Source organism: Ornithorhynchus anatinus, chromosome 10 (genome assembly GCF_004115215.2).
Source record: "Ornithorhynchus anatinus isolate Pmale09 chromosome 10, mOrnAna1.pri.v4, whole genome shotgun sequence".
Lineage (NCBI taxonomy): Eukaryota > Metazoa > Chordata > Mammalia > Monotremata > Ornithorhynchidae > Ornithorhynchus > Ornithorhynchus anatinus.
The window spans coordinates 34,571,311-34,598,069 of NC_041737.1; the positions used below are offsets into that span (position 1 = coordinate 34,571,311).

Below are 26,759 nucleotides of genomic sequence, written 5' to 3' on the forward strand. Positions count from 1 at the left end.
GGATGGAGATGAAGAAACAGGTACTGGAAATATTATGGAGGAAAAACCAATGGGATTTGGTGGTTGACTGACCATAGGGGTTTAAAGAGAGAGGAGAGCCAAGGATAATATTCAGATTGTGGGTTTCAGAGATAGGGAAAATGGTGGTTTTGTCATCTGTGATGGGTGACCTTGAATTGGAGAGGGTAGGGCTGCCTCTGGTCTCCAACCTAGGCTTCGGGAAAACCCCAATGGGAGTAGGCAGAGATTAGCAGGGATTCAAGTGTTCTATAGTCAGCAGGCCTGGACCTGCTGTGCTTGCATTCTACTTCACTGCCACTACCGCTCAGCAGCTGGACAGAGAGAGGAGTGGAGTAGGGCCTGGTCCAGTGCTGAATGGCTATGGTGCCACCTACCTCACTGCCTTCAGCTGAGAACCTGCCCCTGAGGCCTGTGGTGAGGTGAGTCAGGTCCCAAGATGAGCCCTTCCACCCTTCCCTTCCTCTTTCCCTCCCTCCCTCCCTCCTCTGGGGCAGCCTGGGGAGGAGGTGTAGAGGAGGGCTGTGCCAGGCCAGGCAGGGGTGATGAAGTGTCATGGGAAGGGGTGGAAAATGGGGTCTCTGAATCATTATAGGATAGGATGGCTGAAGTTAAGTCTTCACAGGCAACAGGACCTGCAGAGTTGAGAACATTTTGAGAAAAGTTCAGATTGAAATTGATCCTTACCTGAAATATCCAGATAACTGGGACAAAAGCAAGTGGTTTTTTTTTTTCATTTTTTGTACAAATTAACTGGAAATGAGTGTTTCAGTGTTTCATTTTACTTGACAAGTATAAGTGTGGCCAGAGTTTAAACTTTCAGAATATGTAGATGGAGTGTAATTCTAACTCTGAGTTACAAATAGCTTAGTATCACTTTTTCAATTTCCCCAGGTCCTAGTTCTTGGGAGTGATGAGGAGTTTAAAACACAGATTTATGTGTAGCACTTTGAGGCTTAAAAGAACTTGATCAGTGCTAAGTGCTAATTTTAATTCTTCAACCCCATTTTCCTCTGCATGCTGTCATTTGCCATTGTGGGATGGAACAGTAGACGGGGCTCCCTGTCCCCTGGTCCCAGGGCACAGACATGATGTGGTGTCCATATGCAGGCCCTCCATCCAGTTTTTCCTTCCCCCATGACAACCCCCTGTAGGACTCTGCTGGGTCAAGGTGGGCTGGGGCTGCTGGTATCCCCTTGTATTCACTTGGCCAAGGAATGCTGCTCTCGGGGCCATCCTGCTGTAGACTGTAGAGCTAGACTCTACAGCTGCCTGTGTAATGCAGGTGAGAACTTTGCTTAAGCTAAAGAATCCAAGTGGGATCAAGGGAGCTCCCACTATCCCCTGGGAGCTGAGGGCCTGAATTCTGGGCCCAAGAGAGGCCTCCAACACCATCAGGGGCATGCTTGATGGTCCCTGACAGTCTGATGGTCTCTGATGGTTTGCCTTCAGTATGGTTTCTGCAGATCTGCTCTGACACTGCAATTAGAGGACCCAGATCTGCCTGGAACAGAGCAGGTGCTGGTGCCAATCAGACAGCATCTTCCTCTCGCAGGAAATAGGCAGGGGCCAGAGGTGCCTGCTTTCCTCTCTGGAGATTCAGAGGGAGCATTGCTTCTCCCCAAATTATCTCAGGAAGATCAGTTTGACTCAGCGCATTCCCAAGATGACTCCTGAATGACAGTCCCTTGTGTCTGCCCCGTTGCCCTGCCCAGGCCTCTGTCTGGAATCTGAAGATGCTTGGAGGTTGTCATCCTCAGTGCCAACCTTGAAGTTGGGATCAATCAATCAATAAATCAATCAGTGGTATTGTATTTTTTGAGCACTTACTGTGTGGAACCGTACAATGCAACACAGAAAGCTCATTCCCAGCCCATAGTGAGTTTACAGTCTAGAATGTCAAGTTTAGTCTAAACATCAAACACCCTAAATTGTCCTTCTACATCTGGCCATGCATTAATCCAAGCTCCTCATGAACCTACTGATATTTCCAGTAACCCAGTCTTCTCTGTAGTCTTTACACATGAACCAGAGTAACTTCTTCCGCTGTGTTCCATTGCAGGTACAGTGATGAAAATATTGAGTGGAAGTGAAGTGAGAGGTCAAAAATGATCATTAAAGGTTGTTTTCTTGTTGCAGTAATGAAGTAACATTGGACATAGCAGCAGCAGAGTAAGACATGTCAGGACCCACTCTTGGATTTTTACAAAATTATGAAAACCTAATAACTTGAGGGAGTCAGAGTGACCAGGCCTATTAACTCTCCATTATTGTTGGAATGTTTCATTAAGTCAGAGGGTGTCACGTGACGGGCCTGGACAATAGTCATCGATGCTTCCTGGAGAAGATGCGCGGGTCCCAGGAGTAATGGCACATTGCAGTGGCATCTTTCCCTGAGCAGGAGCAGCAAATATAGAGCCTCACCAGCCTGGGCACAGAAGCAGAGAACCTGACTCCAGTTTCCAGCACAATCAAAAAGCCAGCTAGATCATGAGAGGATAGGAGGGCTCATATCCTTAGACTCTATTTTCCCTATCAGTAACATATTTTAATGAGGTTCCCCAACTACCTCCACATCAAACAGAAACTCCTTACTATAGAATTTAAAGCACACACTCACTTTGTCCCCTCCTACTTTACCGCTCTGATTTCCTACTTCAACCCAGCCTACACACTGTGCTCCTCTAAAGCCAACCTACTCACTGTACCTCGATCCCATCTATCTCGCTGCTGACTTTTTGCCCATGTCCTGCCTCCAGCCTGGAATGCCATCCCTCTTCATGTCCGACAGACATTGTCCCCACCTCCAAAGCCTTACTAAAAGTACACCTTCAAGAGGCCTTACCCATCTAAGCGCTCATTTCCTCTTCTCCCTCTGTCTTCTGCACTTGGATTTACACCATTTATTCACCTCTACTGCAACCCCACAGCACTTAAAGTACATATCTGTAATTTATTTATATTAATGTCTATACCCCCCTCTAGATTATAAGCTTGTGTGGACAGGGAACATGTCTACCAACTCTTTTATATTGTACTCTCCCAAGTGTTTAGTACAGAACTCCGCACCCAGTAAATGCTCAATAAATGTTTGATTGATTGATGTCTGTCTCCCCCAGTAGACTGTAAGGCTCCCAGGGATTGTGTCTACCAACTATACTGGATTATATTTTCCCAAGCTTTTAGTGAAGTGATTGGCACACAGCAGTTACTCTATAAGTAACCCTGGTTGATTGATTGATTGAAAGAAGCCTAAAAGGCCAAAAGAAAACATTTGAAAGATGCTGTCGAATCTAAACTAAAACACACACAACCTTGGCTGGGTCCTGGGGGACCCTGGTCAAGCAGTGTAACCCGAGGAGCCTGCTTCCCAAAACACTATTTTGAGAGCTTCTTGAAGGCTGGGAGTGTAGCTACCAACTCTATTTTATTGTACTCTCCCAAGGTCTTAGTTCAGTGCTCTGCACACAGGAAGTGCTCTATAAACTCCATTGATTGATTGATCTGCTGTAGTAGTATTAATATATGTATATGTAATATTAATATATATACACGTGTATATATATATATATAGTCCCCAGGTGCACTTTATTGAGTGTTTAGGAAGTACGAAACAGAGAGCACTTTTTGAGGAGAGAGGATAGGGAGACCAGTGAAAGCAGTGAATTGAATATAGAGTGATCCCCCTCCTTGGATGGAAACTCATGCTTAAGCAGCAGCTGGTGGTGCTGAAATTGGATAGACCCGCTTGCTAATTCCACAGATGCTATTCTCAGTTTGAGGGCCTGTCCCAACCTTTTTATGGGGTCAGGAATTCAGACCTACTGCCCTGAACCCTATGTGGGCTCAGAGACAAAATAATTGAGAGGCTGGAGTTTGCTGATTCTTTCCTGCAGGAAGTGATAGACTCTGCCCAGGTTGCTCATTGAACTGTAGCCCTATCCTGGTCCTGCCCAGCTCTTCACATTTTTGGTTTCCAGTTGGAGCACAGAGACAAGGTGGAACCTGCTTCAATTGGATGGCTACAGGGCCTGACAACCCAAGAGTCTGCACAATGTCACATAGTCCAGGGCTCCATCAGGTCAGGCTTTCATATCCCTGCCCAAAGGCTCCCCTAACCAGTTAAGCCATGCTGGAGGGATGGGAAAGCAAAGCTGTCCTGACTGATGAGATCAGTGTACGCCAGGGAACAGAATGGTTGTCAGGGCGAGGACTTTGTCCACACAGTATTTGTCTCTTACTGTTCTGTTGAACACTGTGAAGGAACACAATCCAGAGGATGAAAATATCAATTGCTTAATTTTCTTGCAGAAGCTTTATTGGAGTGCTGGCCCAAAGAAGCTGAATGCCTGTTGGAGCGAGCATTCTGCATTGGTGCACCAGACCCTAGAGACTGTATGACTTGGCCTTTGCTAAAGAGCTTTGGTAGACAGGCCAGGTAACCAAGGCCCTAGTATCTCTGGTCCTCAGCCCCAGTTCTTTGATCTGACAAACTGCTCACTGCAAAGCTGAAATTAGTGGCCACAGAAACACCCCATGACCTCCAAGATCCTAGAGATGCCCAGGAAGGATATATGAGCTAGATTCCTCTGCTGACAGGCCTCCAGGGAGATACAGAGTTACAGAAAATGACAAATGGTCAGCCGAGAAACCAGAGGGCAGGGAGCAAAGAGTAATGGAGGGAGAAGAAGAAGGGAAGAGAGGGTAAACTCTCACTTATAAATCAAATCCTGCTCTGTCCACTCCCTCTGTTCACCCCATTCATTCAATCATATTTATTGCGCATCTACTGTCTGTAGACCACTGTACTAAGTGCTTGGAAAGTACAGTACAACAATAGAGAGAGACAATCCCTGCCTACAACAGGCTTACAGTCTAGAGGGGGGAGACAGCCATCAATATAATAAATAGAATTATAGATATATGCATATATGTATATTTGTAAATGTGCTGTGGGATGGTGGGGGAAGAGCAAAGGGAGTGAGTCGAGGTGATGCAGAAGGGAGGGGGAGCTGAGGAAAAAGGGGTTTAGCCTGGGAAGGCCTCTTGGAGGAGGTGTGCCTTCAGTAGGGCTTTGAAGAGGGGAAGAGTGATAGTTTTGCCGGATTTGAGGAGGGAGGGCGTTCCAGGCCAGTGGTAGGATGTGGGCCAGGGATCGGTGGCGATACAGGTGAGATGGAGGCACAGTGAGATGGGTAGCACCAGAGGAGCAGAGTATGCCTCTGCCCCCCAACTCCTCCACTCCTCCCCCACTCCCTCCACTCTCCCTGTTCTGCTCTGTCCCACTGCTGTCTTCCATAGGTGCAGAAAGTGGTAGGGGGAGGGAATTGGAGTCTTTTCTAAATTAATGTTGCCTGCACTTCACTGTTCTCCATTATTTTAATCACTTATAAAACAAAGCCAAATGACTCTTTGTGAGTGGCTGAGGTAAGAATTCTCCTGGACCTTCAGTTCAATTCATGGTATTCAATTATATAGCAGTTTCATCTTGATGTGTTATGTGGTCATCTTTAACCTTGTTGTCCCTCTGAATTTTACAATTTCCAAATCATTATGGACTGTCTTCCCCATTCATCTGGAAGCTCTTTGAAGGAGGGGAAATTCTGGCTACTAGGATGTACTCTCCCAAGCACTTAGCACATAGTAGAGCACTTGTTTGCTTGATTGATGGAGTCTAGCTAGATTCTCAAACAGGCCTATGACTATCACAGGGGACGTCTGCAACCATTTTCCGCTGAGGCCCAACTGTTGTGATTTGGGTTGATTATAATAATAATAATAATAATGTTGGTATTTGTTAAGCGCTTACTATGTGCCGAGCACTGTTCTAAGCGCTGGGGTAGACAAAGGGGAATCAGGTTGTCCCACGTGGGGCTCACAGTCTTAATCCCCATTTTACAGATGAGGGAACTGAGGCACAGAGAAGTTAAGTGACTCGCCCACAGTCACACAGCCGATAAGTGGCAGAGCTGGGATTCGAACTCATGAGCCCTGACTCCAAAGCCCGTGCTCTTTCCACTGATTATCTGCATCTCTAAGCAACACTCTTTCATTCCCTCCCTCCCTCCCCCTCTCCCTCACCCCCCACTCCCGTCATGAGCTTCACCCCTGTCCACCTCCATATTCCAAATGATAGGTTGGTATCTACAGGCACAATAGGGACCTGATTGCAGCTGGAAGAATAATATCTAGAGAATGGAGCAACCAGATGTTTAATTTAGCCACCCAATCCCCTTAATTTTGACCCATTTACCTTCATTATTTAAATGAATTCTGGTCAAATTGAATATAATGCTTTATTCAAATGACTCCATCTATACCAGCTTCATATGTTTAAAAAATTAATGATTTCTATAATACATAAGGGATTTTTTGGAACCACACTATTAAATCAAAAATGTTAATGTGTCCTTAATTGACAGCCAAGTGACCATTGGAGATGGAGTGCTCTTCATTCTGATTTAGAAAGATGTTTATTCAAGGTTGCTCTAATTATTGCTGAGCGGGGTGCAAACGATCCCGAGGTCAGTAATTACACTGTGAAGCTCACATGCTAATCATCGAGAAATGCTTATGCAGGGAATTCCACAGACCCCTTTAAAAATAATCGAGTCAACAATGGTAGAAACTTGAAATAGTTTTCTAATGGCCCTGTAGCTTTTCCTCTGCCCTTAAAATACACCCACTGGGGCATGAAGTGCTGAGTTCATGAGGGTCAACAATCATTTTATCAGTGTCCAAGTGATTTATTTTCCTCAAATGAGGAGGGAGGGAGGAAGACACATGGAATAATAAATTGGCCAAAACCAGGGCAAGTAGAAGGAGCCAGGTCGGGATTAAATATCTGGTAGGGTTTTCCAGGTATTCTTTTGATGGCAGGTCACACAGAGCTTTGTTTCCGTGATCCATTCCGGGTACCAAATACCATCTTGGGGACTGTATTAGTGAACCCATGAGCTCATGTTTGTAGGAGCAGGGGTTGTTGCTACAAAAAATGGACTTAGCCCAGATGATGATTATGCCTTGAATTTGTAGCACACTTAATTTTTTGCATTGGATATTTTACATTAATCCCCTGATATTCTTTATCCTCACAACATTCCTGAGAGGGATGAGGGGAAGCGGCAGGTATTATTAGTCCCATTTTACAGATGAGCTAAGCAACCTGTCCAAGATCACATAGCAGGTCAGTATCAGAGCTGGGATTAGAACTCAGATCTCCTAACTTGCAGATCCCTACTGACTTCACTAGTCTCCCCCTTCTTGAAGAGGATTGAAGTCACGTCCAAGAACTGGGTTTTCCCAGGGACTTTCTTTTGCCCCCATTTCTGTTTGGAATTTACTTTTGTTTTCCAAAAAATCAGATGCCTAGCTGACTGTGGCTTTCTTCTTGTTTTTCAGGTCTCCTAAAAACCCAGAGCAGAAGATCATTAAGCGAGTGATTGCTCTTGAAGGTGACATTATCAAGTGAGTATTTTAAGTCACCTCTTACCTTCTGAGGGAAGTTTTATCTACTTATATCAGTTCAGCACCCGATCTTTGGTTAAAAGATGTGTCATGTCTAAAGGGACAGATCCCTTAAGTCTCACTTTCCTGTGACCCTGCGGAAGGCTCCCCACTCCCAGTGGGGAGTCTGCCCCACTCCCCAGAGAATCTCCCGGTATTGGTTGTTTTGGGTCTCCAGGGCTTTCCTCATTCAGGGCTCTCGGTTTTATGGTGGAGAGTCCTCAGTGAACTCAGCAGGCTGGAGCCACCATTACAACCAGTGTTTTCAGTTTGGTGTTAGTTTGTGTCTCAGGATCTATGCCCAAGGCACTGATGAATGTTAACCTGGAAAGAACAGATGTTTGTCATGGGTTTCAGGTATCTCATAGAAGTGGGCAGTTAGGGTTCTCCTTCAAAGGAACCCAAGCAGCCTCCTCCTAATTTAATGTTATAGAGCACTATCTCCCAAATAATTAAATATAATTGGGGTTAAAGTATTCTTCACGTGGATAGTGGGAAGGATGACGTTTCCTTTTCATGGTTTTCAGTCAGGTGGAAAACTCAGGATTTAACTTCCTCTGGTTCCTTCTTTAACTTTCTCTTACATTATGAAAAAAGCAACACCTTACTTTATTTTACCCTTTGGTTGGGATGAGGATAAATGCTAAGCCACAAGTTCTGCTGCCTATGGATTTTGTACTGTTTCCCTACTTTGGTTGGTGTTACTATTTTTTTATTTCAAATGGAAATATTTTTGAAAAGTTGAAGAGCTTATTGTCATTTTGGAGAAGAGTGCTAATTGTCAAATTCAGCAAGTGAAACTATCCAAAAATGTGACCCAAATCCACAATTTTGAATTTGAGGGTTGTTTACAGCATGGAGACTGTAATAATGTCACTGCTAAATTTATGTTTTGTCATTGGTGCAGTGTCCCCAACAATTCAGTCTTATTTTAGACCAGCAGAGTTTTCAGGGACTTACTATTGATTACACCCGAATTGGCTCATCAATGACTACAGTGTTTGAGGATTTATATTACTTGAGTCACAACAGAGTGGAGTGATATTACTAATAATAATCATGGTATTTGTCAAGTGTTTACTATGTACTAAGTGCTGGGGTGGATACAAGCAAATTGGGTTCGACACAGTCCCTGCCCTTCATGAGGCTCACTGTCTCAATGTCCATTTTGCAGATGAGGTAACTGAGGCTCAGAGAAGTTAAGTGACTTAACTGAGGCTCAGAGAAGTTAAGTGACTTACCCAAGGCCACACAGCAGACAAGTGGTGGAGCCACAATTAGAACCCACGGCCTTCTGTCTTCCAGCCCTGTGCTCTACGCCATGCTGCTTCTCTAATTAGGCACAAAAGCACTGGCAACCTAGACAGTCATGAGACTTCTGTTCAGCTTAGCATGGTTTATGCCTCTGCCCAGAGGGAGCAAATGAAAAAGGACAAGAGCTGTTCTAGCGGAGTATGGTCCACTTTTCAAAGCACTAAACGATGGCACTGTGGAAACTTGGGTGGGTCTGCTGCTGAGCACAACACAATATCTGTTCAAGTAGGCCTTAGAGAGCAGGTTCCTTGGTTTGAAGAAAGCAGCATGCCCTAGTGGAAAGAGTATGGGCCTGGGAGTCAGAGACCTGGGTTCTGATCCTGGTTCTGCTACTTGTCTGCTATGTGACGTTGGACAAGCCACTTCACTTCTCCGTGCCTCAGTTACCTCATCTGTAAAATGGGGATTAAGACTGTGAGCTCTAAATGGGACAGGGATTGTATCTACCCTGATTAGCTTGTATGAACCCCAGCACTTATTACAATGCCTGGCACATAGTAAGTGCTTAACAAATTCCATTTAAAAGAAAGAGAGAGCACTGTAACCGACCCCTGGGGAAACATCCTGAGTCCTAAATGAGGAGAGGGCTTTCAGGATTCCTAGCCTCCCTCAGTGTAATATGCCATGGACCCTACTCCACCCTCTGCCAGTGCTGCTTTGACAACATTTGCCATGAGAGAATGTCAAAAGTCTTGTGAAGTCAAGAGATAGTGGACTTAAGACTGATGAGGAAAAATATATGCCCCAAACTATTGAAAATTCCCAGGCCCTATTCTGGATTTTAAAAGAAGATCTTATCCGAGGGGCCTTCTCTGACTAAGCTCTCATTTCCACTTCTCCAACTCGCTTCTGTGACCCCCTTGCACTTGGATTTGCACCCTTTATTCACCTCTCAGCTCCCCAGTACTTATGTATATATCTATAATTTATTTATCTACATTAATGTCTATCTTCTCCACTAGACTGTAAGCTCATTGCGGGCAGGAAATGTGTCCAACAACTCTGTTATATTGTAGTCTCTCAAGTAGTAGTTCAGTGTCCTGCATACAATAAGCACTTGGTAAATACAATTGATTGATTGATTGATCAATTGGCAAAGCACCAGAGCAGATGGTAGTGGTGGGAAGGGGAGGAAAGGCCACCTGTTTTCTAAAAGATCATCTCTCTTTCTGGGATGTATGTAGCAGTGCCTCTGCAGTGGAGAGTGGCTGGGGGGCAGCGATTCTTCCTTTTCAGAAACTCACACAATAGCATTCAGCCATGGTGGGTAGGACCAGGTGGATTGTGCAAAACTGAGAGGTAGATAATGCCTATCTGAATAATTCATTAAGCCCTAAATGTGATGGTAAGAAAACTGGAGAAATGTTTTTACCTGAATTATCTAAATTGACCATCTTCATTGATCAAATCCATTTAGTAATTTCTCAGTTTTCTGGCTCAGGCACAAATCAAGTTAAATTACAAGCAGTTGCACCCAGGAGGCCCTCAACTGCTGTTAGCGGGGAGGAGGAGGTGAAGAATTTTCTTCATGTTAACCCCAACAAGTGCCAGTGCGTTACAGTGGAGCCAACCCACTGGTCCCCCAGTTTTAAAGTCATTAGGACTTGCCCTGTATAGGAGAGCCTTTTCCAATTTCTGTCCTGAAAAAGAGGGAAAGGAAAACAGGAGAAAGCAGCCTGGGGCATATTGGCCTCCGGTGGAATGAGCAGGATCACTGGGGATCGGTGGAATGAGCAGGATCACCGGGGATCGGTGGTCAGCAGCGGGATCTCTGGGCTTCTGGCTCAGGCTTTCTTGGTCAGCATAGGCAATGCCACTCTCATGTCTCCTGTTGTACTGGGGGCAGCACCAGATTCCTGGACCTCAGTGCCAGTTGATCTGGCAGCCTTGCTGAAATGAGGGAGGAAGTGCCCATCCCTGGTTTGGAGAGAGAAGGGCTGTGGGGTTGATGCTACCCGGCCCAGCTAATTTAGCTGGTGCTGAGAAACCACACCGGTCCAGGAGAGTCAGTGGAAACCGCATCCCCTGATGGGCCCACGGAGACCATGATGTATCAGTTGCTGACCACCAGGGCAGGAGCCTGAAGACTTTCTCCCTGTGCAAAACTGGCCTTGGCTCAGGAAAGAAAGCCCTCAAGAGTCTTCTGCTGCAGATTGTTCAAAGGATCATTCTTCTAGAGGAGGAGAAAGTACATTTCAAACTGTCAGTGCAATCCAATCTATGAAAATCACATTTTGGTATTAGAAAACATTGAATCACGCAGAATTAAATATTTTAAATCTGCTTTAGTCTAAATGTGTTCTCTAAAAGACAAAAATCAATAAGAACCTATCACCGGTGGTTGAGTCATGTTATGAACTGGCAAATGATGAAGTTTTATAAGAAGAAAAACAGGAGTAAAATTTGTTTTCATAAGGAAAACTTCAAATGATGCTTGTTTAATAACCTGCGCATTTTAGGGCTGGTGCAGGACTTCTGCATATCAGAAGCCCAGTTGTGGAGGTAACATGCCTGGGGAACTGGGCTTTGATTTATGGGGCTGCTGGTGGATTTGAAATTAGTTGAGGGTGGTGCCTCAGAGGAGGGAGATAGTAAAACAAACGGGTATCCACGGGCATTCTTAGAGGTAGGCGGCCAGAATCTCTAATATTTTAATGTGAGAACATCAGGCCTTTCAAGTTTTCCTGTCATTGCTGCTGGCTTTTCTTCTCCCAGCTTGGGAGCATGGCAGGGAGAGAGCAGCTTTATGGAGTAGCATTCTGGCCTAACAGAACCCCATGCTGCGGGCATGAGGGCTCCATCTGGTAAGATCCCACAGCATCCGAGAAGCCTCCGGGCCCACTCCCTCAGAGTAAGCCTCCAGCCTGGTTAATAGATCTGGCTCCATCCTTGCTTATTACATGATGGGTTATCCAGCATGGCCATTTTCCAGCTCTGGATTCTGAGATGAAATGTTGAGGGGATGAAACCAAATGAGATTTTGGATTTTCACCATCGTGGGTACCCACTGTACCCATGGAGAAATATGGATGGGATGGCCACCCTCGTTGTAGAAATTTGCCAGTCAGGCTGCCCAGTCAATGCTGGGATTTTTATCTTCAGCTCCAAGGAAAACACGGAGCCCAAACTTGCTGCCAATTAGTCTGGCAAATGAGCACCATAAGACTTTTAACTATGAAGGACCATACTCTGAGCCACAGCATCCTCCTGTTGTGGTCTTTCTCCAGCCAGGGCCCAGGTCTCTGCTGCCCCAATACCATAGGCTGGCTGTTTGGAGCCACTGTACCTTTGCCACAAACACCCTGTGGAAACCAGCCTAGAACTTAGTCCTGGAAGAGTCTAGCTTAGTCTGTCAGATCATCTCTAAATTATCTTTTCTGACTGAGACAGCCAGTGCAGACGTTTGGCTTGGATTGATCCTACTGAGTCTGTCTGGTTCTGCAGAGTCTGGGACTTTACTGAAAAAACATTATGGGCCAGGAGGCAGCAAGAGCAATTTGAAAGGTACAAATGAGAGGAAAAATTGCAAATCGCAAAATTGAGTTCAATTTTATAAAAGTACAATTACTGCAGATTTTCATCACCTTCCCATTAGGTAGTGTTGGAATGACTTTTCAAGGCACAGTTAGCGGTGTCCTTCTCCCTGACATCATAGGAGGCATAGGGATGAAATCTGATCACTTGCTTTTTTTTGGATTTTAGGCCACAAAGGGCATAAAGTGTTTCGTAGGGCTGGATGGCATGTCCACAGAAGTGGAACCAGAAGCTTCCCCATTGTCCCAAAGTCAAATTAAGCAGAATTGTTTTCTCCACTTCTAGCTGAGCTAATAACAGGCTAATCGTCTTCCACTGTGCCATGCCCACAGAATTGCCAACACAATGTCACCCCAGGATTCTCCAGTTACCAAGCAGGGTGGAAACAGAGGCTCCCAGTGTTGTTGGAAGGAGAGAAAAGGACCTCCCAAGAAATCTCAGTAGGATTGTAGTGAGGTGAAGTAGGAGGGGACAAGATGATTGAGTGCTTTAAAGCTGATGGTGAGAAGTTTTTGTTTGATGCATAGGTGGATCAGAAACAATTGGAGTTTCTTGAAGAGTGGGGAAACATGCCCTGAATGTTTCTGTAAGAAAATGATCCAGGCAGCAGAGTGAAATAGGGATTGGAGTGGGGAGAGACAGGAGGCAGGGAGGTCAGCAAGGAGGCCGATTACTGAATGGATTAATCTGGTAGCAGTTAGGAGGGAAAGGAAAGGATGATTTTAGCAAGGTTGTGAAAGTGGAATTGACAGGATTTAGTGACGGATTGAATATGTGGGTTGAATGAGAGAGAGGAGTTAAGGATAATGCCAATGGCCATGGATTTCTGCTCCAAAAGTTGGGGCCAGATGCTGTGAACTGACACAGACTTTTTCCAACAATATATTCTGGAAATCACCCGGTCACTTTCCCCTTGCTTGTCTTGGTTTCTTCTCTTAAGTGAAGGTATTTTCATGCAGGGAATATTTTTTCTCTCATAGGCTCACTCCTCTGTTCACTTGACTCTTCTTAAGTCATAACAATAACACCAATAGCAATAACACAACAACAATGATAATGGTACATGTTGAGTGCTTACTCTGTGTTAAGTACTGTTCTAAGAGCTGAGGTAGCTACAAAATCTTCAGGTTGGACACAGCCCTGTTCCTTGTGGGCCTCATAGGCAAAGTAGGAGGGAATAGGATTTAACCCCCATTGTACAGATCAGGAAACTGAGTCACAGAGGAAGTGAAGTGACTTGCTCAAGATCACATAGGAGACCAGAGGAGAAACCAGGATTAGAACCCAGGTCCTCTGACTCCCAGCCTGTGTTCTTTCCACTAGGCCACACTGCTGCTCGCCTGTGCTTCTTTGCCGGTACTAATCTGAAGTTGAAATGTTTGCAGAAGTGTTTTTGAGTCTGCCAGGAGTGTTTAGACCCTAGTAAGGGAGGCGATTTCCTGGATCCCAGCCTCGGTCCCCACTGTCCCCTCAACTCTCAGCATCAGTCCTTAGCAGCTCCCAGAATGTGAAGGCTGGTTCCTGCTTGGTCAAATCAATCAATTAATCAGTTGTATTCATTGAGCACTTAATGTGTGCAGAGCACTATACTAAGCCACTTGGGAGAGTACAGTACAATACAATGAGAACAAAATGAGCTACAGTCTAGAGGGACAAGCTTACAGTCTAGGGGACGAGCTTACAGTCTAGTGGTCTACAGTCTACAGTCTAGAGCTTTCAGTCTAGTGTCATCTCTTCATCTGACTCCCTGTGTCTCATGCTCATGGGAGAATGTGACAATTCCATGTTGCCTTGCATGGTGGTGTGTGAGATGTCATGTGATTCTCAGGGTCTGGTTTCTGGGAATGCATTGCCGGTCATCTTAGTTGGTATGGAACTGCCATAATTGCCATGGAGTCCTGCCTTCCCAGTAAGACCTCAGACCTCAGGCATGGCTCTTCTGCTTCTAATGTGCCCCTATGCAACCTGCAGCTTGAAACAGCACTAAGAGGGAGGGACAGAGCGCAGCGGGCATCAGCTGGACTGTTGGAATCGGGGATTCAGTCCTTCAGCTGAGATGCATTTTCCTGGTCCAGATATGCTGCTTCATCATGGGGAATGTCCATTGACATCTTTGAGGAGCCCAGCTCTGGGTGGAGTTGAAGGAGTGGAACTTCTGAGCAGCAGTAGATGAGTTCTGACTTGAAGGAAGCTGAGTATTTTCAGTTTGTGCCAATCCATGGCCAGGCCCTATGCTGATCTGGACCAATTTCCTGACTCACTGGATCCAGAGCTAGCAAAGACACCCTTCCTGCAAGGTGACAGACAATGGGAACACATTTATTCCTAGACTTATTAGATAGGTCAGCACTAGAGCATTCTGGGGTCTTTCCCTAAACAGCCTCTGAATAGTGGCAAGAGCCCAGGCCTGGGAGTCAGAGGTCGTGAGTTCTAATCCTGGCTCCGCCACTTATCAGCTGTGTAACTTGGGGCAAGTCACTTAACTTCTCTGTGCCTCAGTTACCTCATCTGTAAAATGGGGATTAAAACTGAGAGCCCCAAGTGGGTCAACCTGATTGCCTTGTATCTACCCCAGCACTTAGAACAGTGCTTGGCATATAGTAAGTGCTTATTCTCCAAATGCCCCTCTTCTCCTGGTTTCCTCACTGATCTGTCCCTGCCCTGATTCCTTCTGTTTGCACTCTTTCCCTGTCCTCTCCTTCGTGGACTCCTCCTCCACATCCCGCCCTCTAATTGTTGGGTGACCATCGGAGGTTCAGTTCTGGATCCACTCCCTTGGAGAACTCATTCACTCCCATGGTTTCAACTACAACATCTACACAGATAATTCACAAATCTACATCTCCAACTGATTACCTTGTATCTAAGTGCTTAAAATAGTGCTTGGCAGATAGTAAGTGCTTAACAGGTATGGTAATTATTATATTGTACTCTCCCAAGAGCTTAGCACAGTGCTCTGAAACAATAAGTGCTCAATAAATATGATTGATTTATTGTTTGATTGGTCCCTTCCAGAGTCCTTTTAATAGCTCCTCTTACCTTGGTTTTCACTTCTTCACTTTCCCCTTCCTGTCCCTCACCTCCTCATTTCCTCTTTGGAAGTCTTGTATCTGCCCTGCCCCTCTCCCTGTCTTTCTCTCTTGTTCTTTCTGTGCCTCTCAGTCCATCTCCTCCTCTCTCTTGTGTGTCTCCTCATTGTCCTGGAATATCCCTTTTTGTTCTCCAGTATTTCTTGCCCATCTCTTCCTTTTCTCCTTGACCCACTCTTCTCACTTGGCTGACTCTCAACCCCTTTCTCTTCACTAACCTCTAGTGTCTCCAACTCCTCTCCATCCCTCCTCACCATCCCACCTGAGGTTTTCCCTGCAACTTGCAGGCCCCCTCCCTGCTTTCTGCCTCCCCACCCCCCACTCTCCATTAATTTGGGTTCTGAGATTTCCTACCACACCGTCTCCTTTCTAGACCTCTGCCCTGTCTATCTTCCGTTCACACTAGACCTGGCCTCCCTCCCTACCCTATTTAAACTTGCCCCTGCTCTGAGCTCTTCTGTCCAACCCCCATGTATGCCCAATCCACCCCGGGCCCAATATTTACTACATTTGGATCCTGGCTGCCCCACTCCTGATCCCTGACAGCCTTTGGACTCATGTGACTGATCTTAAAGGTACAGAGTATTCTCAGGAAAAGCAGGTTTGGAGTGAATCTCTCCCACTGAAAATCCAGGGAGGAAAGTATTCACTCATCAATGCAGCCCTACTCCCTCTCCATGCAGGAACAGGGCAGAGGAAGGCTCAGCGTTCTCTGAGGCATGTTTTGATGATTCATTTTCATGGTATTTCCATTTGTGTGTGGAAACAAATGCAACAGACAAGTTGTTCCTTTCTCTTTCAGCAGCATTGTGGTTCTTTTCTTTAGCAATCTACTTGGTTAGGGAACTAAACATCAGTATGTGGAACTGTGATGCTCTGCCTGAAACAGTAATCACCCCCACAGTTTTAATTTTGGCACCTCGAAGTCTGTGTTTGCTGCTTTGTCAAATCAGATCATCTGTGTTGGCAGGACTATTAATTGTCAATTGTTCGTTAAGAAGACTGTCTTTATAGCTTTGCACTGCAAAGTGATCTTGAAATGAGGATCTGCAGAGTTCATACTAGCAGAACTAATAAGGTTTGGAAACCGATCACCCTGGTGGTTATGAGATTCAAATGAGCAGAGCAATGAAAATGACAAATATCTTTTTTCATTATTCAGGAGCTGACTGTTGTTGACACTGTTTCTGGAAATTGAATGATGAAACAGAAGAAAATTTGGGGCTTGAAGGGTAGCAAATCATTGAGGTGGGGTTTCAGCATCTGGGGACTTGGGGAGCTGGCCAGGTTTTCTACCTGGAGGTTCACAATTGATGCTGACTCACTGGTCATTTTGAAATAACTTTTTAATGTGCAACCCGAGTCAGGTGGAGATAAACTATGTGTCTACCTTTCTGAACCTCCAGGAATGTCCATTTTTTCCAGGACATTTTCTTAGGAGGAGCTTTTCATTTACTTTTAGCAAAGAAAAAGTAAAGGACCATTTAATATTTTATCATAACATGGAAAGAGGCAAGAAATACATGCAAATAGGTATCCACTGGTGGAAAGACCAAGGCTGGCAATCTTTCATTAGAGAGGAAAGTTTAATTGGCAGATGCTATTAAAGGGGATGACATCTCATTAAAGATACAGACATCAGCAAGCAAGCGAGAGTATGGACAATCTCTGAAAGGGAAGGTGATCCTCAGGGGATTTGAGGGACACATTTAGGGCATTGTGAAAATGGTACCAGAGTTCTTGTTCTATTCCAGTGTAGCTGTCTGTCCCACGAGGAAAAAATGTTTCTGCCTCAGGCCCTACACGTAGTGCTCTAAACTGTGTATGTGAATGTCTGTGTATATTTGTGTATGTGTATATATATATACATAAATACATATATTTATACATACAAACATATATAGTCTCTATCCTCTCCAGTCCAGAGTTCGCTCTGCTGCTTGGATAATTTTTCTACAAAATAGTTCAGTCTATATTTTCCCCACTCCTCAAGAACCTACAGGGGTTACCCATTAAGCTTTGCATTAAACAAAAACTCCTTACCATTGGCTTTAAAACACCCAATCACCTTGCCCCTCCTACCTTACCTCGCTGCTTTCCTACTCTGCCACATGTCTGTTAAGTGACCTTGGGCAAGTCACTTAATTTCTCTGGGCCACAGTTACCTCATTTGTAGAATGGGGATTAAGAGTTTGAGCCCCTTGTGGGCCAGGTATTGTGTCCAACCTGATTAACTTGTATTTACCCCAGCACTTAGAACTTAGCACATAGTAAGTGCTTAAAAAGTACTGCAATTATTATTATTATTGCTACAGCCCAGCCTGCTCACTGTGCCTCGATCTCATCTATCTTGCCACCGACCTCTCTTCCATGTACTGCCTCTGGCCTGGAATATCCTCCCTCTTCATATTTGATAGACCATCACTCTCCCCACCTTCACAACCTTACTGAAGACACGTCTTCTCCAAGAGGCCTTCCCTGACTAAGCCCCCATTTCCTCTTCTCTTTCTCCTTTCTGTGTCATCCTTGCATTTGCACCTTTTATTCACTCTTCCCTCATCCCAACAGCATTTATGTGCATATCCATAATTTATTCATTTATATTAATGTCTGTCTCTCCCTCTAGACTCTAAACTCACTGGGGGAAGGGAACATGTCTGCCAACTCTGTTATTTTGTACTTTCCAAGTGCTCAGTACAGTGCTCTGCACACAGTGAGCACTAAATAAATATAACTGACTGATTGCAAAAAGTAGGTATACAGTTACCCTTTATTTTTAAGTGCCCAGTAGGTGTTACTAGAGTGTGGATACAGTTAGGAATCCAATATAATGTGCAAACAGTAGGTATCCTCTAGAGTGCTTTGCACACAATACAAGCTTTAGTGCTCTGAGCCTCAGTTTATTGTTATGCATGAAGTAGATTTCCTGTGCTCTGTACACAGAAAATGTACAGAAAGTATAATGTGTGTGCACATAGATCTTCAGAATAGAGCTCTCCACATGATAGCTGCAAAGTTCATTGGTCTGCATATATTAAACAGCCAGGTGATATAAATGGAAATAAGCCTAACTTAATAATGTTCCCGGGCTGATGATTATCACTCATCTGGAATTTTCTAAATACTTTTGGGTTTGTGGGGAGATAAAACTCTTCTTGTGGAGTTTCTGACAAAAGTTGGACCAGAGGGAGTGGACAACAGAGGACACTTGAACCCCAACTTTGAGCAATGTGGTGAGGTTTCCATCTAAAATATATCTGAGATGTTGCTCACTCTGTGTCAAATAGTGGAACTTTGAAAGTGGGATTTTAAAGGTTGATTGTTTTCCATGTTTCTAATCCTCCCTGAGGAAAAACCTTCTAGGCAGTTATGAGAAGTTGGGCTTACAGCCAAGTTATATGATTGAAAATCACCCTTAGGTATGTGCATTGGTTGCTTTAGAAAATTGTATCCCGGCCCCATTGTTTGGTAAATGTAGATAAGTTCTGTGTCTCTGGGATCTCCAGGAGCTTTCTCTCTAGCTCCAGGAGGCCTTACCACCAGGATTTACCAGCCACTATTGGGAGACCTTTTTGGCTGGCTCAGTAATATACCTCTGAGTAACCACGACTTTCTCGGGGGTGACATAGGCCCACCACCTCACATATTTCAGGTTTCCTCCGACCCCTATTCTCACACATCCCCCGACCCAGGCCCTGAGCTGTGCTCTGTGTTGCTGAGATCTGGTCACCAGGCTCCACTTCTCCCAATTTTATGGTCTCTGAGCAAAGAGCCCGTGAGAGTGGTGGGAAGAGCCATATCCCGGAACATGGACAGCAGGGGACATCTGTGGGCAGACATTTGGTGTAGATGTGCCCAGTGTGAGAGCCCTGGGTCCCATGGATTTTTTCCAACACTAGTTTTGTGCAGAATTTTAGGGATTTTTGGCAAGAGACTGAATTCATGGATACACAACCCCAAGTGTTTCACTGAGGGAGCTAGAGAGGATACTAGTTAAGGTGGAAGGGACTCCTTTCTTTCATCTCTTGGAAGAGGATAATGATGATGATGATGATGTTGATATTTTTTAAGCATTTACTATGTGCCAGGTACTGTTCTAAGCACTGGGGGGTAAATACAGGATAATCAGGTTGTCCCACGTGAGGCTTACACTCTTGATCCCCAACTGAGGCACTGAGAAGTGAAGTGACTGGCCCAAAGTCACACAGCTGATGGGTGGCGGAGCCAGGATTAGAACCCATGACCTCTGACTTCTAAGCCTGTGGTCTTTCCACTGAGCCACGCTATTTTCATGAAAGCAGCAGAGGATAGCATTGGTAGTCACATGAAGAGACGTTCATTGCGCGCCCAATTACCATCGACTCTGCCCAACATTTCAATATTCAGTCCTCAGGAATTAAACCTCAGACCCAGCCCAGAAACTGTATTCCTCCTTAAGTAATGAATAGTGGCAAAAGAAGAGTAACTGATTCCTCCTTAGTGCAGATAATAATATTATGGTATTTGTTAAACACTTACTATGTGCCAAGCACTGTTCTAAGCGCTGGGGCAGATGCATGGTAATCAAGTTGCCCCACGTGGGCTCACAGTCTTAGTCCCCATTTTACAGATGAGGTAACTGAGATACGGAGAGGTTAAGTGCCTTTCCCAAGGTCACATAGCAGACAAGTAGCAGAGCCGGTATTAGAACCCATGACCTTCTGATTCTCAGGCCCGTGCCCGTGCCCGTACTACGCCATGCTTCTTCTCTAGGCACTCTATTGTCTCCCTCCCTCCCTCCCTAACCCTTTTTGCCAGCTGCTTCTCTTAAAACTGGGGTATCGATTTAGCACTTACTATGTGCCATGCATTCTATTAAGCATTGGAAGACAAGATAATCAGGTCAAATACAGTCCCTGTTCCACATGGGGCTCACAGTTTAGATGGGAGGGAGAACAGGTGTTGCACCCCTTTTTATAGATGAAGAAACTGAGGTACAGAGCATTTAAGTAACTTGCCCAAGGTCACACAGCAGGCAAGTGGTGAAGCTAGGAGTAGAACCCAGGTTTTCTGACTCCCAGGCCCATGCTTTGGGTGCCCTCGGGTGCCCTTGGTTCTCCTGCTCTTGGTACTTCTGAGGTGCTCTCGGCTGCTCTGTACCCAGGCAACCAGGCCCTGGTTTTGCTTACCCAGATAGGTGGCCTCCTCCTGGTGGGTTTTGACTAGCTGCTTCATCCAGCAACTCTTCCCCAAACCCAAACCACTGCAGAACACTTTCCTTTAAGGAAAAGCAGTGCAATCTGGGTTGTCACTCCCAAGAGCTTTGAAAACAGTCATCTAAGGAACAAGGCCACGAGGCATAGGTAAGGGAGCCAAGGCCTGATTCATGCGGTCCTTTGGATGTGTGGATCACTGGGTTTCTCAGTGGCTTCCATATCTGTTCTCCAAACACTCTTCCCAGAGCCAGACCCTCTAGGCCAACTGCCTTGCTGCTCACCTAGAGTCAGGATGTTTCCTGGCTAGCACAGACCTAGTCCTGCCTAGCCCTTCTGCTGTGAATGCACCAGGCGCACATTTCCAGGAGGATTAAAGATTCTTCAGGAAAAAAAGTCCCAAATCCTGTCCAGTGGTTAAAACTTTAATTAAATTTGCACAAAAGGGGACTGAGAGGAGAAAACCAGACAGGTATGCTCTTCAAATGAAGAAAAAAAGCTTATTAGGCAAGCAGAGCATATTAATACTAATTTTTCAAAGGATTACTAGCAATTTTGTAACAAATCTTGACACAGGAATTACATATTCCCTGATGAGTTGCTCTACAATTTTAAGTTCAGCCTTTTGTTTTCATGTTTTCTGGGCCAGGTAAAAACTAATGTCTTTAGACACTGTGTTAATATTTGTTCCATAAAGTTTAACCTGTTCACAAATTTAACTCATGGCTAGATCCCACTGGGAGGTAAGTGGGAATTACTGGGTGGGATGAAGTCTTGCAAATTCCAAAATAGCCTCTACAGTGTCAGTGCATTCGTTGAGAATCCCTGGCCTCTAAAAGATCGTACTTTTGCCAGAAAGAATCTTCATTGGTAGGGAGAACTTCAGAACTTCCTGTAAAGAATGATCTTGACCTAACTAAAGCTGAATTAAATGCTGCATTCAATGTTATATTTTCATTAACTTGATTCAAATTAGTTTACATAACAGAGGTCTTTTGGCTGCCACAGTGTTTTTTTTTCTTGTATGCCATCCTTTCTCTCAGGGTTGTACCTGGAGAGTTTCCATTACTTTACCAGTCTCAGCTACAGAAGGGAGAGTCAAGCAGAGGCCTACCCATTCCATTCCTAGCTTGGGCAGTGGCTAGCGAGTGGAAGGCAATCTACTATAAGTCAAAACTCATGTTAGGCAGCGGTGACACAGGAGAGAGTTGAGAGCGGAGATTCAAGTTTACTGCGTGGAAGGAGTCAGTGGTAAACCACTTCCATATTTTCACTGAGAAAACTCTATGGATACGCTACCGGAACGAATGAGGTGGAGACCGGGGCATTCTGGGAGAAATGTGTCCATGGTTTCGCTAAGGGTTGGAAACAACTCAATGGCACAAGACAAGACTAGAAACCATCCTTCCTTTTCCTCCTTTTTCCCTTTCTTCCCTCCTCTCCCTCTTCTATGAATACCTGGCTTCACAGTGCTTTGGGCCCTCCATCTATCAATGGTACTTATTGAGTGATTTCTACCGTCATCAATGGCTTTTATTGAGCACTTACTATGTGCAGTGCACTGTACTAAGCACTTGGGACAGCACAGTACAATAGAGGTGGTAGGTGTGATCCCTGCCCTCAAGGAGTTTGCAATTTCCTGCCTCCACCCCGATCCAGTCTACAAAGGGACCTTGTTCCTTATCCTCAGGGCCCACAACTCTTGTCTCCACTCCATCCTCTTCTTCCTTCATTTTCTCCTTTCCCTCTACTCCCTCCTCTCTCTTCTAGCTCTTCCATCTCCTATGGAGTTTTCTCCTCTATGAATTCATTATTTTTTGTTTTCCTATTTGCCCTTGGGAATCAAGATATATTTGGATAGTAAAGTTGGGAACAATCATGAAGTATTCTAAATATGGTGTTATCTGTCTTAATCGTTCTGCCCTGGTGCCATTCCATCTATTTTTCTTTTTGTCAGTACACTCTTATGGTATCATCCTTTACTCCAGTGACTTTCATTGGGGAGGAAGAGAAGAAGAGGGAAAAGAGAGAGCCAACAAACTTGAATTGAGAACTAAAATAACATTTTCAGGAACAAAGGAATGTTTTCAGTTTACAGTAGAGAAATCCAGCCTTTATCTCATGAATGTAGATAAGCTTAGCGGAGTACCCTTATCCTTCATTAATAAGGAAAACAGATTCTTTGCTTTGGCGGCCTGAACCCAAAACCTCTGTATGCTATGTAATACTGCTATCAGTACAAGAACCACTGTCTGAGAAGCACAAAACCATAAGCAGTAACAATAATAATAATTATGGTATTTGTTGAGCACTTACTATGTGCGAGGCACAATATTGCTAAAGTCTCTGTTCTAATCTTTCCCAATACTGCTTTGTCTTAAGCCAGAATGGCTCAGTGGAAAGAGCCCGGGCTTGGAAGTCAGAGGTCATGGGTTTGAATACCGGCTCCGCCGCTTGCCAGCTGTGTGACTTTGGGCAAGTCACTTACCTTCTCTGTGCCTCAGTTACCTCATCTGTAAAATGGGGATTAAAAACTGTGACCCCTATGAGGGACAACCTGATCACCTTTTATCCCCCCAGCACTTAGAACAGTGCTTTTCACATAGTAAGCGCTTAACTACCACCATTATAAGCCATGTGCTTAGGTGTCTGGATTTCACTTTGAAACCAATATCATCACCTTGATGGCTGTTCATAGATCTGTGGTAAGTAAGCTAGGACCATCTGGTACGCAGGTCAATTTGAAGATCACATGCTAAGTTAGTGTTCTGGTAGGAATTCTTTGGAAGTGCAGATCCTCTCCTTTGCCCCTCTTCTAAGTGCTTAGTACAGTGCTCTGCACACAGTAAGTGTGCAATAAATACCACTGATGAATTGATCCTGCTGCTGAGTTCTGCAGCCATGCCAGACTTGGTGCTGATCCAGGAGGAGAATGCAAAGCCTATGGAATAGCTGGGGGTAAAGAACTACATGCAGAAATCACGTAATGGTGGGGTAGTTCCCCAGCTACCCTGCACAGGGGGCCAGGTTTGGGGCTCAGCCCAGGCAGGGACAATCAATCAATCCATTAATGGTATTTTTGGCCAGCTTACTGGAAGCAGAACACTGTACTAAGCACTTGACAAGTATATTAGAGGAAGTAAACATGATCCCAGCCCTCTAGAAATTTAATCTAGAAGGGGAGAAGGTGCTAAATTGCAGGTTGGGGAAGGCGTCAAATAAAAGAATGTTGAGGGGCTGAGGATGGGGTTGGATGAGTTGCTCATCACCTCCGTATCAAACAGAGACTCCTCACCATCAACTTTAAAGCATTCAATTATCTCTTCCCCTCACTGGTCTCATATTACAACCCAGGCTGCACTCGTCACTCCTCTAACATCAACCTACTCTCCTTACCTCTATCTCATCTATTCTGTCACCGACCCCTTGCCCATATCCTCTCTCTGCTGTGGAACTTTTTTCTCCTTCACATTTGACAGACCACCACTCTCCCCACCTTCAAAGCCCTTCTTAAAGCACATCTCTTCCAAGAGGCCTTCCAGGACTTGCCCTGTTCATCCTCCCTTCTTTTTTACCTATGTACTTGAATCTTTACCACTTAGGCACTTGGTATTCACCCCACCCTCAGTCCCTCAGTACTTACGTATATATCCTTACACTCTTTCATTTCCCCTATCTGAAATTTATATTAATATTAGTCTCCTATTCTAGACCGTAAGCCCAGTGGGGTAAGGAATGTGTTTGTGGTTGTGGTTGTCTTATGCAGTCAAGTCATGGCTCACCTGTAGCAACGCCATGGACACATCTCTCCCATAATGCCCCACCTCCATCTGCGATTGTTCTGGTAGTGTATCCATAGTTTTCTTGATAAAAATACAGAAGTGGTTTACCATTGCCTCCTTCCATGCAGTAAACCTGAGTCTCTGCCCTCGACTCTCTCCCATGCCCCTGCTGCCCAGCATGGGTGAGTTTTGACTTGTAACAGATTGCCTTCCACATGCTAGCCACTGCACAAGCTAGGAAAGGAATGGATATGCCTCTGCTTGACTTTCCTTCCCATAGTTGAGACTGGTAGAATACCAGAAACTCTCCAGGTACGACCCTGAGAGGTGGATTGTGTTTACATTCTGTATTATATTGTATTCTCCCAAGTGTGTAGCACAGTGCTCTGCATCCAGTAAGCACTCAATAAATACTCTTGATTGATTGATAGAGATTCAATTGCTTAAGTGATTTAGTAAGGAGGGGAAATAGGGTGGGGAGGGGAGAGATTGGCCAGGGAAGGGTTCCTGAAAGAGATACGATTTTAGTAGGGTTTTGAAGATGGGGGAGAGGGGTGGTCTGTTGGTCATGAAGGGAGAGGGAGCTCCAGGCAGGAGGGAGAGTGCGAGCAAGGGGTCAAATGTGAGAGAGATGAAGGCGAGGCCAGTAAGTAGGTTGGTGTTAGAGGAGTGAAATAGACAGGATGAATTGTAGTGGGAGAGGGGCAAGCGTAGGTTGTGAGGCGAGGGCTGATAAGGCAGTGCAGATCCAGGATTACAGTGCACCATCATCTGCTCCCAGAGCAAGCATGGCATGACAGGGTGGTGGGGTGATGGGGCAGGGGCTACTCTTCGATGGAGATCGGGAAAAGCCAGCCTACCACCCAGACTGCTGTCTGGCCCAGTAGGCAAGGTGGGTTTGGGCAAGGGGCCAATGCAGTCTCTGAGCCAGGCACATCAGGCACTGATGGTGGCAGGGTGAAGACTCCAAGCTAGGCAAAGAAGCACATCTGTTGTCTGGCTGTCCTCACAAGCTGTGCAAGGTAGCACATCTGTTCTCTGACCATGCTGCCCAGGGCTAGGTGGGCTAGGTGGCCAAGGCGGAAGAGGCAGCAGTGGAAGCGGTTGAGGCTGGTAAGTGGGATATGGCCACACATCAGACAGCCTGAGTTCCAATTCGTGTGGGCCTCTGCCTACTGGGTACTGAGAGCTAAACTAGTCACTTGAGAGAGAGATAATGATCCTCTCCTGAAGGTCCCTGCCCCCAAATTCCAGGCCCCTCCTCTGATGTTTAAAGGTCCAGGTGAACCAGTAAGATAAAAAATTCCAGTTTCACCCCCTGCACCTCAGTGACTGACTTGTAGAAAGGCTCAAAATACACTGCCGTTTTGTTCTCAATACTTCCAATTGTTTGGAGAGCACACAGACTTTGGAATTTCTTTGCAAATAAAGCACTTTGCAAAGGAATAAAAATCTTAGTGGTCCTTGTTGTGGGCTCCTCTGCCACTATTTGGGCTCTACAGACCCACACAATGTGTACGGGTGGGAGTTAACAAAAAGTCCAAATAATAAACCGTAACCTCCTTAGAGAAGAAATGTACCCTTTGCATAACAAATTAGAATTAGTTTCACCCTGGTCAGAAGCTGAAACCTGCTTTGAATGCTGAACTGGACCCAGATTTTTCCTGTATTCCATATCGCACGGACAAGGCATATGTAATTCATCCCTTGGGGCAGGAGACTTGAAAACATGATGGATTTGTCCCCCAATAATTCAAATGCAAGTGAGAAGGAAGAACTCTCTTCAGAAGAACTGAGTCACAATTAAGCCAGCTAGTAACTGATGGGATAAGTATGACCAATTCATGTTTCATTTCAATTACTCACAAGTTAAATCCCTTGATTCTCAACCACAATGGGTCTTTGCTTCACTCTCTAAGTAGAATTAAAAGGCCTAAACCCAGCCTTTGCTATGTGCTTAAATACATTAAGCTAATTACAATCGCTTCAAACTACCCTGTGTTTTTTGCTGCAGAGATTACACATTTTGCTTTTGTTGAGCAAAGGGATAACAGAGAATCAAGCTCCAGAGCTTCCAGTTCTGAGGAAAAGAGACCTGGTTCTCAATGAGGAGGACTTCTTCCTCAGACAGTCCCAGTACCCAGCAATAAATGTAGAGTTGAAAACAAATTAAGCTGAACAGTGTAAATTGTATTGCATGTCATCCTGTTGGGTTCAATTGATGTATTATGCAGCCATAATACTGTCATCACAGGACATCCTGAAAATGGGATTTCCAGTCCAGTAGGCCTCTGAATAAAATGAAATGTTTCACTTACAGGCTG

At 45.0% G+C, this 26,759-nt stretch overlaps 1 protein-coding gene and 2 non-coding genes across 5 annotated transcripts in view; 2 read left to right on the forward strand and 1 right to left on the reverse strand.

The window, feature by feature from the left end:
- The window catches only part of IMMP2L (inner mitochondrial membrane peptidase subunit 2), a 912,519-nt gene that overhangs the window by 640,592 nt on the left and 245,168 nt on the right, over positions 1 to 26,759 (forward strand). For all 3 annotated transcript variants that reach the window (XM_029073516.1, XM_029073517.1, XM_039913237.1), the window contains one exon: positions 7,420 to 7,485. In XM_029073516.1, the coding sequence (XP_028929349.1) occupies positions 7,420 to 7,485 (66 nt within the window). The remainder of the gene's footprint in view (positions 1 to 7,419; positions 7,486 to 26,759) is intronic.
- Positions 21,687 to 21,824, forward strand: LOC114814833. Its single transcript, XR_003762630.1, has one exon. It is a non-coding gene; the product is annotated as a small nucleolar RNA SNORA7 (small nucleolar RNA).
- On the reverse strand, positions 24,628 to 24,765 carry LOC114814903. The gene has a single exon (XR_003762699.1). It is a non-coding gene; the product is annotated as a small nucleolar RNA SNORA7 (small nucleolar RNA).